The sequence below is a fragment of the Solanum stenotomum genome, chromosome 8 (assembly GCF_019186545.1).
Source record: "Solanum stenotomum isolate F172 chromosome 8, ASM1918654v1, whole genome shotgun sequence".
Classification (NCBI taxonomy): Eukaryota; Viridiplantae; Streptophyta; class Magnoliopsida; order Solanales; family Solanaceae; genus Solanum; species Solanum stenotomum.
Window position 1 is genome coordinate 4,618,894 of NC_064289.1, and position 11,741 is coordinate 4,630,634.

General features: G+C 34.5%; 2 protein-coding genes across 3 annotated transcripts in view; one reads left to right on the forward strand and one right to left on the reverse strand.

Annotated features, from left to right (window-relative positions):
- The first annotated feature begins 2,857 nt into the window (after nt 1-2,857).
- The window catches only part of LOC125872983 (transcription factor LHW-like), a 177,976-nt gene continuing 169,092 nt past the window's right edge, over nt 2,858-11,741 (forward strand). Inside the window, exons 1-10 of one of the 2 annotated variants that reach the window (XR_007447178.1) lie at nt 2,858-3,612; nt 4,475-4,696; nt 4,796-4,877; nt 5,227-5,268; nt 5,356-5,415; nt 5,808-7,499; nt 7,631-7,732; nt 8,036-8,176; nt 8,297-8,422; nt 8,526-9,104. Coding sequence is in view for 1 of the 2 variants with exons in the window: in XM_049553810.1 (XP_049409767.1) it covers nt 3,518-3,612; nt 4,475-4,696; nt 4,796-4,877; nt 5,227-5,268; nt 5,356-5,415; nt 5,808-7,499; nt 7,631-7,732; nt 8,036-8,176; nt 8,297-8,422; nt 8,526-8,702 (2,739 nt within the window). In the remaining variant the exon portion in view is untranslated. Of the gene's footprint in view, nt 3,613-4,474; nt 4,697-4,795; nt 4,878-5,226; nt 5,269-5,355; nt 5,416-5,807; nt 7,500-7,630; nt 7,733-8,035; nt 8,177-8,296; nt 8,423-8,525; nt 9,263-11,741 lie in introns of those variants that run through there. The other variant, XM_049553810.1, reaches the window with a different exon arrangement.
- On the reverse strand, nt 9,786-11,196 carry LOC125872425 (aluminum-activated malate transporter 7-like). Its single transcript, XM_049553153.1, has 4 exons — nt 11,115-11,196; nt 10,913-10,986; nt 10,664-10,807; nt 9,786-10,217 (listed from the first exon to the last, which is right to left on the reverse strand). The coding sequence occupies exons 1-4, from the start codon at nt 11,194-11,196 to the stop codon at nt 9,786-9,788; spliced, it is 732 nt and encodes a 243-aa protein (XP_049409110.1).

Sequence of the window (11,741 nt, forward strand, 5' to 3'; positions counted from 1 at the left end):
TATATAGATGCATAAACCTTTCACAGACCCCCAAAAGGGTGTCATTTTAATTGATTAATTAGTACATAAAAGAATATATTTTACTTTCCAATTAAATAATCTGCAAAAAGGTGAAGACAATAACTGGAATGTCAGCAAACCCAACATATAATAACTCAAGAAAAGGAGACTTAACAGAATATAACACTTAGAACAACCTTAATCAATATTATCTTGGGAAATTAAGTATTAGAAAAAGAAAGAGTTGGATATTCAACAAATTATTCCCATTGTCTTTTTTTATCAAAAGGAGCAAAAACCCAAAAGAGGAAGACAAAAACTAAACAAAAGCAAGCATACACATGCATGAAACAAAAGAAAATTAGGACAAATTTAATTTCCTAAGTAGTTGTAGTACGCTTGATCATGTCCACACCCTAATATTCTTAGATTTATAGGTGTACAACATATAACATGTAAATACAAGAATGTTGCCCAAAAGGCAAAATAAAAGAGTCTTGAGAAAGGGGGAAAATAGGGACATTGGACCACAAAAGACCAATGGAATAAAGTGCAATATACATGGTTCAATTTTTGCCAACCCCAAGTCACTTAGGGTACGATATAAGGTGACATTTAGGGGCTCCAAGCATATTTACTTGACTCTCCGATTAAGGTAGTGTAAAAATATTACTAACTATTCGAAATTGAGTTTTATTTTTAATATTTACAACATAAAATACTTTTACACACATGTAATTTGTCTAAACTGATATAAAAGTGACTCTAATATCATTTGTGACGGGCAACCTGTTAGTAATGTTGTCCAGTCTGAGCCTAGATCTATACGATTTTAAAACACAACACTAATGTACTGACATTGTAAACCCTACTTATTTATATATATCCAATCTCTCATGTTTTGTCGATATGCATGTGACTTCTTAACCTAAGCTGAATGTCACAACTCACATGCATAGTTATAGACTTATAGGTAACCGTCTATAAAAGTGTGACTAGTAACTTATAAAATTAGACAAGTTATGGACGACAATACATCAAAATAGACTAATAAAGTAAAAATTCTTTTCACTATATCAAATGCATATATAAGCTCCATCCTTTGTGATTTTTGGGTATACCAAATAAAAAGCAGTGTAAATTTTTTTCGACGGGCTACTAAAAAGCAGTGTAAGGCTAGTAATTGTGTAAAATGAGTTATCAGATCATAGTACAGTATCTATCTTTTTCACTTTAATCACATAAGTTATGACTTGTCAAATTCTCTTATCTGACTATACTAATAATTGATGACAATTTTGAGGTCGTAGCATATGTTACTAGTCAATAAAGTCGTGAATACCTTAGAGATTTAAGTTGAAATTTCAGAAGAAATAAATACTTGTGTTAATTAGAAAGGAGAATATACGTAATTGAGATGTATGCAAATTTAATCATAATTATAAAATAGAAACAAAAACTATGACATGTAGTATGTAGGACATAATTATTAGTAGTGAGTAGCTAGCTAGATAGGCCATATTATTATTTTTCTGCTTCGTTGTTAGGTAACCATGATTTGCTAAGTAATTATTCAAATAAGTACTATTTCATGGTAAACTAAAGAAAATGCCAGACGTATAAAAGTATAACGTCTCCCACATAGACAATTATTTTTGTAATACGTAGAGAAATACAACAATTCTTACCTAAATTTTAGAATAATGAGATTATTGTTTAGGCATGCTTATCCAAAGTCAATACCAATTTTTATTTAAATTGATGACATGCAAATCTACCAAATCAATATTTTTCTAGCAATTATTAACGCTTAATTATGCTAAATAAAATTTAATTGTCGTTCGTTGATAATTTCTTTATCTTCAGTTCCATGTCTACCAAATAAAAATAATAAATAACTTATTAGTACTATAAAATAAATTTTGTTTAAAAAGCTGACAATGGAATTGACGATGAGTGTCATTGATGTAATATAAGTGAAATGTAGGGGTGATTATGGTAGAGAAAAATAGTGAAAGCGACTCCCACTATGGGCAACTCCCCTTGATGACTACAATCTCTGAATAAGCTTCTGACTTCCCATTAAGAAGAAGTAAAAAAATGAATAAAATGAAAAGTAAGAAAGTACAAACTTTGAGGTCCCCCAATTTACATGATTCCACCAAAAGCAATAGGAGGTTGCTTTACAAATAAACTACCTCGTGCCATCGAGGGGAGTTGGTCGTATGGTAAGTAATTCTCACTTCTAATTTTAAAATTATGAGTTCGATTTATCAGATGAATAAGGGTAAAGGAGCAAAGGTGAAAGCTCCTAGGAGAGAAATAAGAAGTTAACAAAAAATATATACATATTGTCTCCTCCATCATGCAGGGTGTTTGATTGAGTAGAAGTTTAGAAAAATAATTAAGTGAAAATTATCATTTAAAATAAATAAACGTAATTAAATTGAATATATATGTCACATTGTCAATGAAACATCCTCCTTGTATAGAATATACAAATACAGCCCACACACACCTTCCTTAAGCAAATAGTTATATTTTTTCTATCTTTGCTAAAATATACTCTAGTAATTATGATATGTAAATATATGGTAACTAAGTATTTTGAATTAGCGTTTTTGTTTGGGGAAAAAAGAGAACGTTAAATCTGTTTGAAGAAATTGCAAATGAAGATTCCATGTATAGTCCCAATGCACAAAACACAAAAGCCCCTGAATTTCAAAAAGACCAGAAAGCTGACAACAAAACCCCCCCACACAGTGGCAAAACTGTAGTTCCCTACTACTCCCAAGCCTGTTTCTGTCAATTAAATTAACTCCACATTGGTTACTTTCTTTAATCATGGCCAATTTTTAGCTGCACCATTTTCTTCTTCGTCTAACAAGTGATGAGCAAATACCATTGTCAGCACTGAGAAAAACACACTCAAACTAAACTTCAACCACTCAAAACCTTCATAAAAAAGCCCTACTTTTTTCATCCAAAAACACACACTGTGACATAACATTAGTATACACCAAAGATTCTATATCCCACTCAAGAACTCTGTAAAGTTCTGATCTTTACATTTATCTACACTCAAATTTTCAATTTTTTCTTAGATTCTTTATTTGGGGTTTTCTGAAAATGGAGAAAATTGTGTTTGTTGTTAACTGTGAGCTTAAAGCTTGTGGTATTGTGTAGTTTTCTGTAAAGGTTCTTATCAGTTTTACTATCTAGAGAGAAAAGTTTTAGCTTTTCTCATTTTCCTCTCTTTTCACTTTCTTTCCTCTCTTTTGTACCATTATAATGGGTTGCAGAGTTATGATAGTAGTGAATTTGGATCCACAAAGGAAGAGAAGTGGTGGGTTGAGAACTAAACAGGCAGGGCGTGGGTCTTGCCGAGGAAGTTAGACCATTTACTTCAGAAATAGTTAAAAAAGAACTGTTTTTTTCCCCTCTATTGAGACATCCATATATGTAATATTGTTTTGGTGTCTTCTGGGGATACATACATATAACACCAAAACTTGCTATGGGGTACTTGTTGAAAGAGGTTTTGAAAACTCTCTGTGGAGTAAACCAGTGGTCTTATGCTGTTTTCTGGAAGATAGGTTGCCAAAACACCAAGTGAGTTTTCTAACCAATGCTTCTTTCATTTCTTCCATGTGGGTGTTGCTTTATTTTAAAAAGAAAGATTAAATGGAAGTAAAAAGATGTAATCTTTGTGTTCTGGTTTGAGTACAAAGTTAAGTGAGTTCTTGTTTTAAACACAATGGAGAAAAATGCGAGTAAAAATATTTACCTACTCTGCTGATAATTGTTTTTTCTTTGGTGAGAAAATAGAGGGCAAATGAATGTATGAACTGGAAAAGTTAAAAGTTTGACGGTCCTTTTGTTGTTCAGTGCTGCTGCAAAACTGTAAATTGAGTCTCACTGATTCTATTGTGTTCAGTTCCTTTCTTCACAGTCTCCCTTGTTTGATCAAAAGACAAAGCTTTCTTGATATGTATTATAATGCTGTGGTAATAGAGCTAAAGTTGTTTATTCCGTTGTCGATTATGATATGATTGGACTGATAATAGATTTATGGGATGTTGTTGTAATGTTTGTGTTTTGTAATCTGATGACTTCATTTTCAGTTTTTGGAATGTTGTCGCTTGTCCATTCTGTTTTGTCTTGAAGAATCTTTGAGGAAGTTGAAAAAAAAACAGATTTGTTGTAATCTTATAGAACCCTTTCACTGCTGTGATCTGCTTTGCACAAACATACTCATTACTGCTTTTGTCAATTTTGTTTGATTCTGTATGTTCCTAGTATCAAACTTCTTGTCTCTTGTTCTTTAGTTTATTACACTTTTCCAGTAATCTTGTGATATAGGAATTCAGAGAGCTGTCGCTTTCTGTGAATGACTTTACTGATATTTTTCTATCCTTGATTAAAGTTTTTCAAGCACTGCAAATGAATTGATATTTCTCTTGTGGTTTTCCAGGATTTTAATTTGGGAAGAATCTTATTATGAAACTTCAACATTGTCTAATATTCATGGAACTTCTGGAGTTGAGAATCCAGAACTAGCTTTCCAAGATTGGAGTACTGGTTGGGTTTCTGGTGGAGTTCAAAATTCTCAGCTTCAGAATCAAGCAGGGGAGAACTTGCATTTGCTTGTAAACAAAATGATGATGGACAATCAGTTCAATCTAGTAGGAGAAGGGTATGGCCTTTTCTAAATGTAGCTTATCAATGTTTTCTATCCTAAAATTAGAGCGCATAGAGTTACTTCATATGTTATATCGTTAATATTGTGTCTCAGACTAATTGGCCGGGCTGCAGTTACTGGGAACCATCAGTGGATTCTTTCGGAGGGTTTAAGTAGAAATGCTCATCCACCAGAGGTACGTATTTGGATAATTCTTTCATGCCAATGGTCAATTGTTTTCCTTTAGGATGCCATTCTACCCTAAAGTATTGTCTGTGTCAGCTAAGTTATAGTATGTTTCTACTTTCTCTATTGCATTCAAAATATGAACAATTTCCCTTTTAAAAGTTCCCCATGTGGTTAAAGAAGTTTGTTTTACTATTCAACTGAATTTAGAAGCTCAGAAATCTCTTAAAGTTAAGACAAGCTTAGATACTGATGTTAGATCGCTTCAATTTGGTGAAACTAAGATATAATGCTGTAGTATACTACTGGGTTGATCAACTGATGTTTCGTCTTACTTCCATATTCTGTGGTTTTATTAGGTTTTGAAAGAACTTTGCCAACAATTTTCAGCTGGCATACAGGTAAAATAATCTTGATGTCATTGATGTGCTAAACTGTCTCTATTTTTTGCAACTTAATTAAATTCTTTATACATCTTTGTTATGCAGACAATTTCAGTTATTCCTGTTCTTCCTCATGGCGTTGTTCAATTTGGTTCATACTTGCACGTAAGTCTTTCGCTTTCTTGCCCTTTTAGAATCTTAACCCACTGTTATATTCTTGGTCAGCCTTCGAGCTGATTGGGCTATCTGTTCTTAATAAATAAATCATTAGTCAATTGAAAGTGGACGTGATCAATTCCCAGTTCAAACTTCTAATGAAAAGGTCTTGTGTGCTTTAAGGTTTGGGGAGGGGGCTAGATATGGTAAGTGTTTTGTTGCCGGTTATTGTAAATATAAAGCAGTCATAAAGAAAGTAATTTGTAAAATGTGCTCAATCTTTTAGTTAGTGCTAGTCTAGATGTGCCCAGGGGTGATCATTTTGTTTGTCAATATTTGTAACTGTGCTCAACTGGTTCAATTATTTGCTCAAAAGTGAAATGGTCATTTTGTTGCCTCAGATGATGGAGAATATGGGATTTGTGGAGGATGTGAAAACACTAATAAGTCAACTAGGATGTGTCCCTGGTGTTTTATTATCTGATGAGAATGCAACAAAAGAACCTGCACTAGAAACTTCCAGACCAGTTTACCTTGGGAGTTCAGTCTCAACGGAATATTGTGGGAGAGCCAAAGTAATGAACTCTGCTTCAATAATCGACAAGGGTAACTCAATTCAGACTGAGGGTTTCGTTGGTCAAACTTCTTTTTCTTTGGTTGATGCAACGTTTCAAGACTCCAATGTCACTCAAAGTTTTGCTGACTGCCATGATAACCACTTCCACAAGAAAATTTCGCCACAAGTGAAACCATGCATGTATATGAACAGCCAGCTGACAAATAATGTCATCAAAACTGAGGTAATTCCTCCAAACACTGACATATGGAAGAAGCAACAGGCTTCGCAATACATTCCAAAGCCACCGTTCTGTCGGGAATCTTCTGTTGGCTCATTAACTCTAGATAGTGACAGCATAATGTTAACTGAACAACAGACCTCTGGTGAAAATAGTCTTGCAAAAAGCAATTTAACTCTACCAAATGTCTTAGGATCATCTCATGGAAGATCCCATCATGGAGTGATGTACAAGTCAATTTCACATCCCAATTTTTTCGCCGATGCCAGCAGACCACCACAGAAAATCATCTCTTGCACAGAGCATATTGGAGATGGGCTTCAAATCGGTTCGTCTGAATTGATGGCATCTTCTAAATATGATGTGAACCATGTGATCAATAATCATTCTTTGGATGGACAAGGTGCACAATATTTGTTGGATGGGAGCAAGAGAATGGTAGAAAATGATTTGTTTCAAGCACTTGGCGCTATATTAACACAGAATGAGAATCCAAGTTCAAGTGAGTGCATTCAGGATTTTTATAGTGAAAAAATTGAACACGGAGCGCGGAATCCGTTATTTGACAGCGCATATGGAGATGTGCATGTCCAATGTCAGTCTGGGGATGACTTGTTTGATGTTTTGGGTGCTGATTTTAAGAAAAGTCTTCTAAATGGCAGCTGGAACAATGAGCAGTGCAATGAACCAAACTCAAACACAAAGGATTGGATTAAAAATAGCTCGACTTCTACAATAAGTCGGGATGCTTCTTCTACCATCAACCAGGGAAACTCAGATAGTTGTATGTTCTCCATGACTGGCTTTGACCGTATTTTAGATACTATGGTATCAAATCGTTCTGCTAAGCAGAGCCTGGATGACAATGTTTCTAGCCGTACGACTATAACAAATTTGAGTAGCTCTTCTGCCCCTAATGCTTCATGCTCCTATGATCGAGTTGGGGTCTCCAGTCAAATTCAGGGAGAGCAATTTGTGTCTCCCAAGACACTTCCAAAATCAGGAGCAATGAGTTCTTCTTCATACAGATCTGAATGCTCCAAAGAAGACACAGGAATGTATTCTCAAAGTAGTTCAATTTATGGATCAACGATCAGTTCATGGGTGGAAAGTGGTTATGACACAAAGCCATCAAGCAGTGTTTCAACAGGCTATTCTAAAAAGCCAGATGAAATGAGCAAAACAAGTCGCAAAAGGCTTAAACCAGGAGAGAATCCTAGGCCAAGGCCAAAAGATCGGCAAATGATCCAAGATCGTGTGAAGGAACTTCGAGAAATTGTGCCTAATGGGGCAAAGGTGATACACATCCTTTGACACTTGGAATTCCTGTTTACTCTTTTGATATTTTTATTTTATTATTTTCCAATTTTTTAAATGAAAATTTTGCTCTTACTAATGCTTTTCCTTGACGGATCATCTGATTTCAGTGTAGCATTGATGCACTGTTCGAACGCACGATCAAACACATGCTTTTCTTGCAAAGTGTCACAAAACATGCAGACAAACTAAAACAGACTGGAGAGTCAAAGGTTAGCTCATAACCATTTTGCCTTATTCTCATGATACTGAAAAAGTTGAGTTTTCTTATTGATATACTGTGTTGAGATTTGGCACTTAAAATTATGGCTGGAGATCATGAAAAAAGAAAGTTTCCAAGTTCAAGAAAGTCAGAGAAGAATATGATAACATAATTACACACTACATAATTTCTCAGGTTTCTAGCTACAAAGATATCTAGTTTAAGCTATAAGTTTCGTAGTTTATAAATCATATAGGAGGCCTGAATTTCATGTGAGAATTGGTCATCACTTCTGTCCGTTTTGAACCCGCAGATCATCAGTAAGGAAGGAGGATTGCTTTTAAAGGATAATCTTGAAGGTGGAGCAACATGGGCATATGAAGTAGGCTCACAGTCTATGGTCTGCCCTATTATAGTTGAGGATCTAAATCAACCTCGTCAAATGCTTGTGGAGGTTAGTGTCTATGCATCTCAAAATGATGATCCTTTTGTTCACTCTCTAGCATATCTGACAGGACATCTATTACTGGAAAAATATGACTGATGTTTCATCTAAACTTTCTGTTCTCTGCAGATGCTTTGCGAGGAACGGGGCTTATTTTTGGAAATAGCTGACATTATAAGAGGATTGGGCTTGACTATCCTGAAGGGGGTGATGGAAACAAGGAACGACAAAATATGGGCACAATTTGCTGTAGAGGTAACCAATCAAGATTTGGATGTAACCTGCCTCTTGTACTCCCTCAATTTTTGCTTGGTTGTTTATCATTTAGCATGACTTAGAATTTGCTATTTAAAAACAGGCAAACAGAGATGTCACAAGGATGGAGATATTCATCTCACTCGTTCGCCTCTTGGAGCAAACAGCAAAAGGTGGAACAGAACCTGTCAATGCTGCTGATAACAACACAGCAATGATGCATTCATTCCACCAAGCAGCGACATTACCTTCAACTGGTAGATCTTGTAGTTTGCTGTGATCAACACGTTACTACTGCTTCACCCGGTAATGTTAAGAGCAAGCGACAATTACATGCTTGCCATGACTAACATTTACACCAAAATGATACTTCTGGTGGTTCTAACGCTACTCGGTAATTTTTGTGTCCCATGAGCCAAGGTGTTTCAGAAACTCAGAATCCCCTGAAGAGAATAAGCTCTACTTTAGGCCCTCATTCAAAGTGGATAGAATATTCCAATCCATCCCTGGTTGTAAACTTGTAAAATATGTAGCAGTGCTATAGAATACCTCCTGTAGGATGCTATGATTGCACAAGTTAGTTGTTTTGATTCTTTCCTTAAATGTGCTTGTTTTATGGGGTTGGTCATAAAAGGGTTGTTTGTTAGTTTAATGTATAGGAAAGTTTGAGATGATATAAGGGGTGCTGGGAGATTTTATTAGCTGATGTCTTCCTTTATTGCAATTTTTGTGTTTTTGGACTTCCAATTCTGTTTCTGCTACCCAAATGACTCTTGTAATTTGTAAAGCTGTCCTTTGCCCTGTACTATTTCTGTCATTTTTGTGATTTTGCTTAGCTTACAGTGTTGCGAAAAAAAACTGACTATCGTCTTAATTGGTTGAATGACAATAGTTGAGTGACTTTTATGTGGAGTATAAAATATGGAGTAATTTTTTGAGATAATTACCATTAGTTTATTGACTTTTGTGTTACAAAACAAAGTTGAGAAACTTATTGAGAAAAAAAAGTTGCCTTTTATTGACATTATTTACACCATAAACGTTCTAAACTATTACTTGAGTCAAGGTTGCGTATACACCACCTTTTCCAGAATCCACTTGTGAGATTATACGGAATATGTTGTTATTGAAAGGTTCTAAACAAATTATTACTGCATCATCAACTGTGCCTCTCATAATCAGGAGCGGAATTACGTGGTGTGAAGGAAATTCTGACTGAATCTTTTTTGCCTAAAAGTTTTATATCATGTAACAAAATTTCTTCACAAGGGAAGAAGTTCCATATTGTGTAACAAAATTTCTTGTGACACAACATCATATTTTTTTCCGAATCTTTTAGAAATTCTCACTTCGTCACTGGTCCTCACTCTGCTGCAACATCATGATGTACACTTTCTGTACTTGGCTGATTTGGCATTACTCTTTTCGTTTTCCAACTATTAGTTCTTATTCTCACCGGGGCGAATCGATTAGTCTTCTTGAATCTTGCTAAGGCAGCAAGTTGATCAAATGATTCCACCATCTTTATAGTATAAGAAACTGTTTCTATGAGTAATGAAGCTACTGTTGCCATAGGAATGATATCAGAAAAATTTATTCCCTCCCATGAACTATTTGTGTGGAGTAAGGACTTGAGATTTTCAGCAGCAATTTTTGCATTGTCAATGTGGACTATAATGGTGAGTGGATATGTCATTGTCTTCATAGCCAATGCTAATTCTTTTAAAACATGGCCACATTCTGTACACACCTTCATGCATGGCTCTTGAATTTTAGTTCTAATTTCCTGTTCAATCTGCAACATTTGTAGTAGATTAGTTAATTAATTAGTTAGTCATTTCATATGTTTAAGTAGGACCATATACATACAACTTCAGGAAAATGAGTGATATTGAACTTTTGACAGTTACTTGTCTCGGAAAGTCAAAACTTATTGACCACCTTTGAAGATTTGCCTATGAGACATAGCAGGGTCAAAAGTTCAAACTCGGCCATCTTTTGTTTTTTTGATAAATATTCTTTTTGTCCCAAAATATTTTAAGATATTTTTTTAAAATCATATTGATATGAGAAAAATTGCAATTTATTTCATACTGCAGTAGTTTTTCTATAGTTTTGAATACCTGAATTTTAATTTGAAAATATTGAATAAATCTAATCTAATTTAACTGCGAAAATTAGTCAAGTTGATTCTAGAAAAACGAACGGACTACTATTTTGAGATGGAGAAATTATAATTACCTGAGTTTCATAGTTAAGATAGACATTTAGGGCATGAATTCGATAAGCACAATCTCGAGCAATTCCACCAATTTCCAAATATTGTGCCCAAGGATGACAATACCTAAACTTCCCATGCCTAGGCTCCCATTTTGCAAAATTAGCCTACAAAAACATGAAGAAAAAATTAAGGAGAAAATTACAAGTACTCGTTACATTCTAATAAGAATTTTTTTTCAAAAAACTGTCTCAATTTATGTGACCACTCACCAGCACTTCTTCAGCGCTTTTTGAATTAATCACACTTTTATATCCCTGCAAATCAGATGGTTTTTGTTCACTAGCTGCCCCACTTAGCTTGATGTGTTTAAGTATTCAGTCCCAACGTTAACAAAATTTAAGACTTATATAACTCACTGTATTTTTGGTTATTATCTAACATGAAGTATAAAAATAAAAACTATATATATACCTTCAAGGAAAGAGCCAAGTTTTTCAAAATTGGAGGAAATATGAAAATGCAAACAAGAAGGCAATGGAACGGACATTGCCATTTCCAACACTTGTGAAACGGACACCAATGAAAATGTCAAAATAAAAATAAGGACACCATAGTCATATCTTGCCTTCAATTTTGGGAGAAATCTCAAATATGTCACTATTGCAACTGCATGCATGTACAAAAATAGCATTAATTACAACACATAATCTAGAGAAAACTATTGAAAACACCTCTTTATTTGATTAACTAAACTTAAATACACCCCTCCATTTTTGTAACATGATATATCCCTAGATTCTCGCCAAGTAGAGGGGTGTTTTTAAGGCTGTTAATAGTTCGAAGACGAAACTAATAATTTGCTTTGTGTTTTCAAAATATTTTAAAAAGTACTCTCTCGATCGGTCTGAGTTGTACAACGTAACCCTTTGTCAGTATATCACGCGGTTTATTAGCAAAATAAAATAAATAAATGACTACCGTATAATGCTATGTCCAAGAATGATTGAGCACCTATTTTTGAGATTTGTTTTTCAATTTTGCCATGCTAAAGTAAAGATAGATGGGAACTCGACAAAAACAAAACATTTATATGAAGAA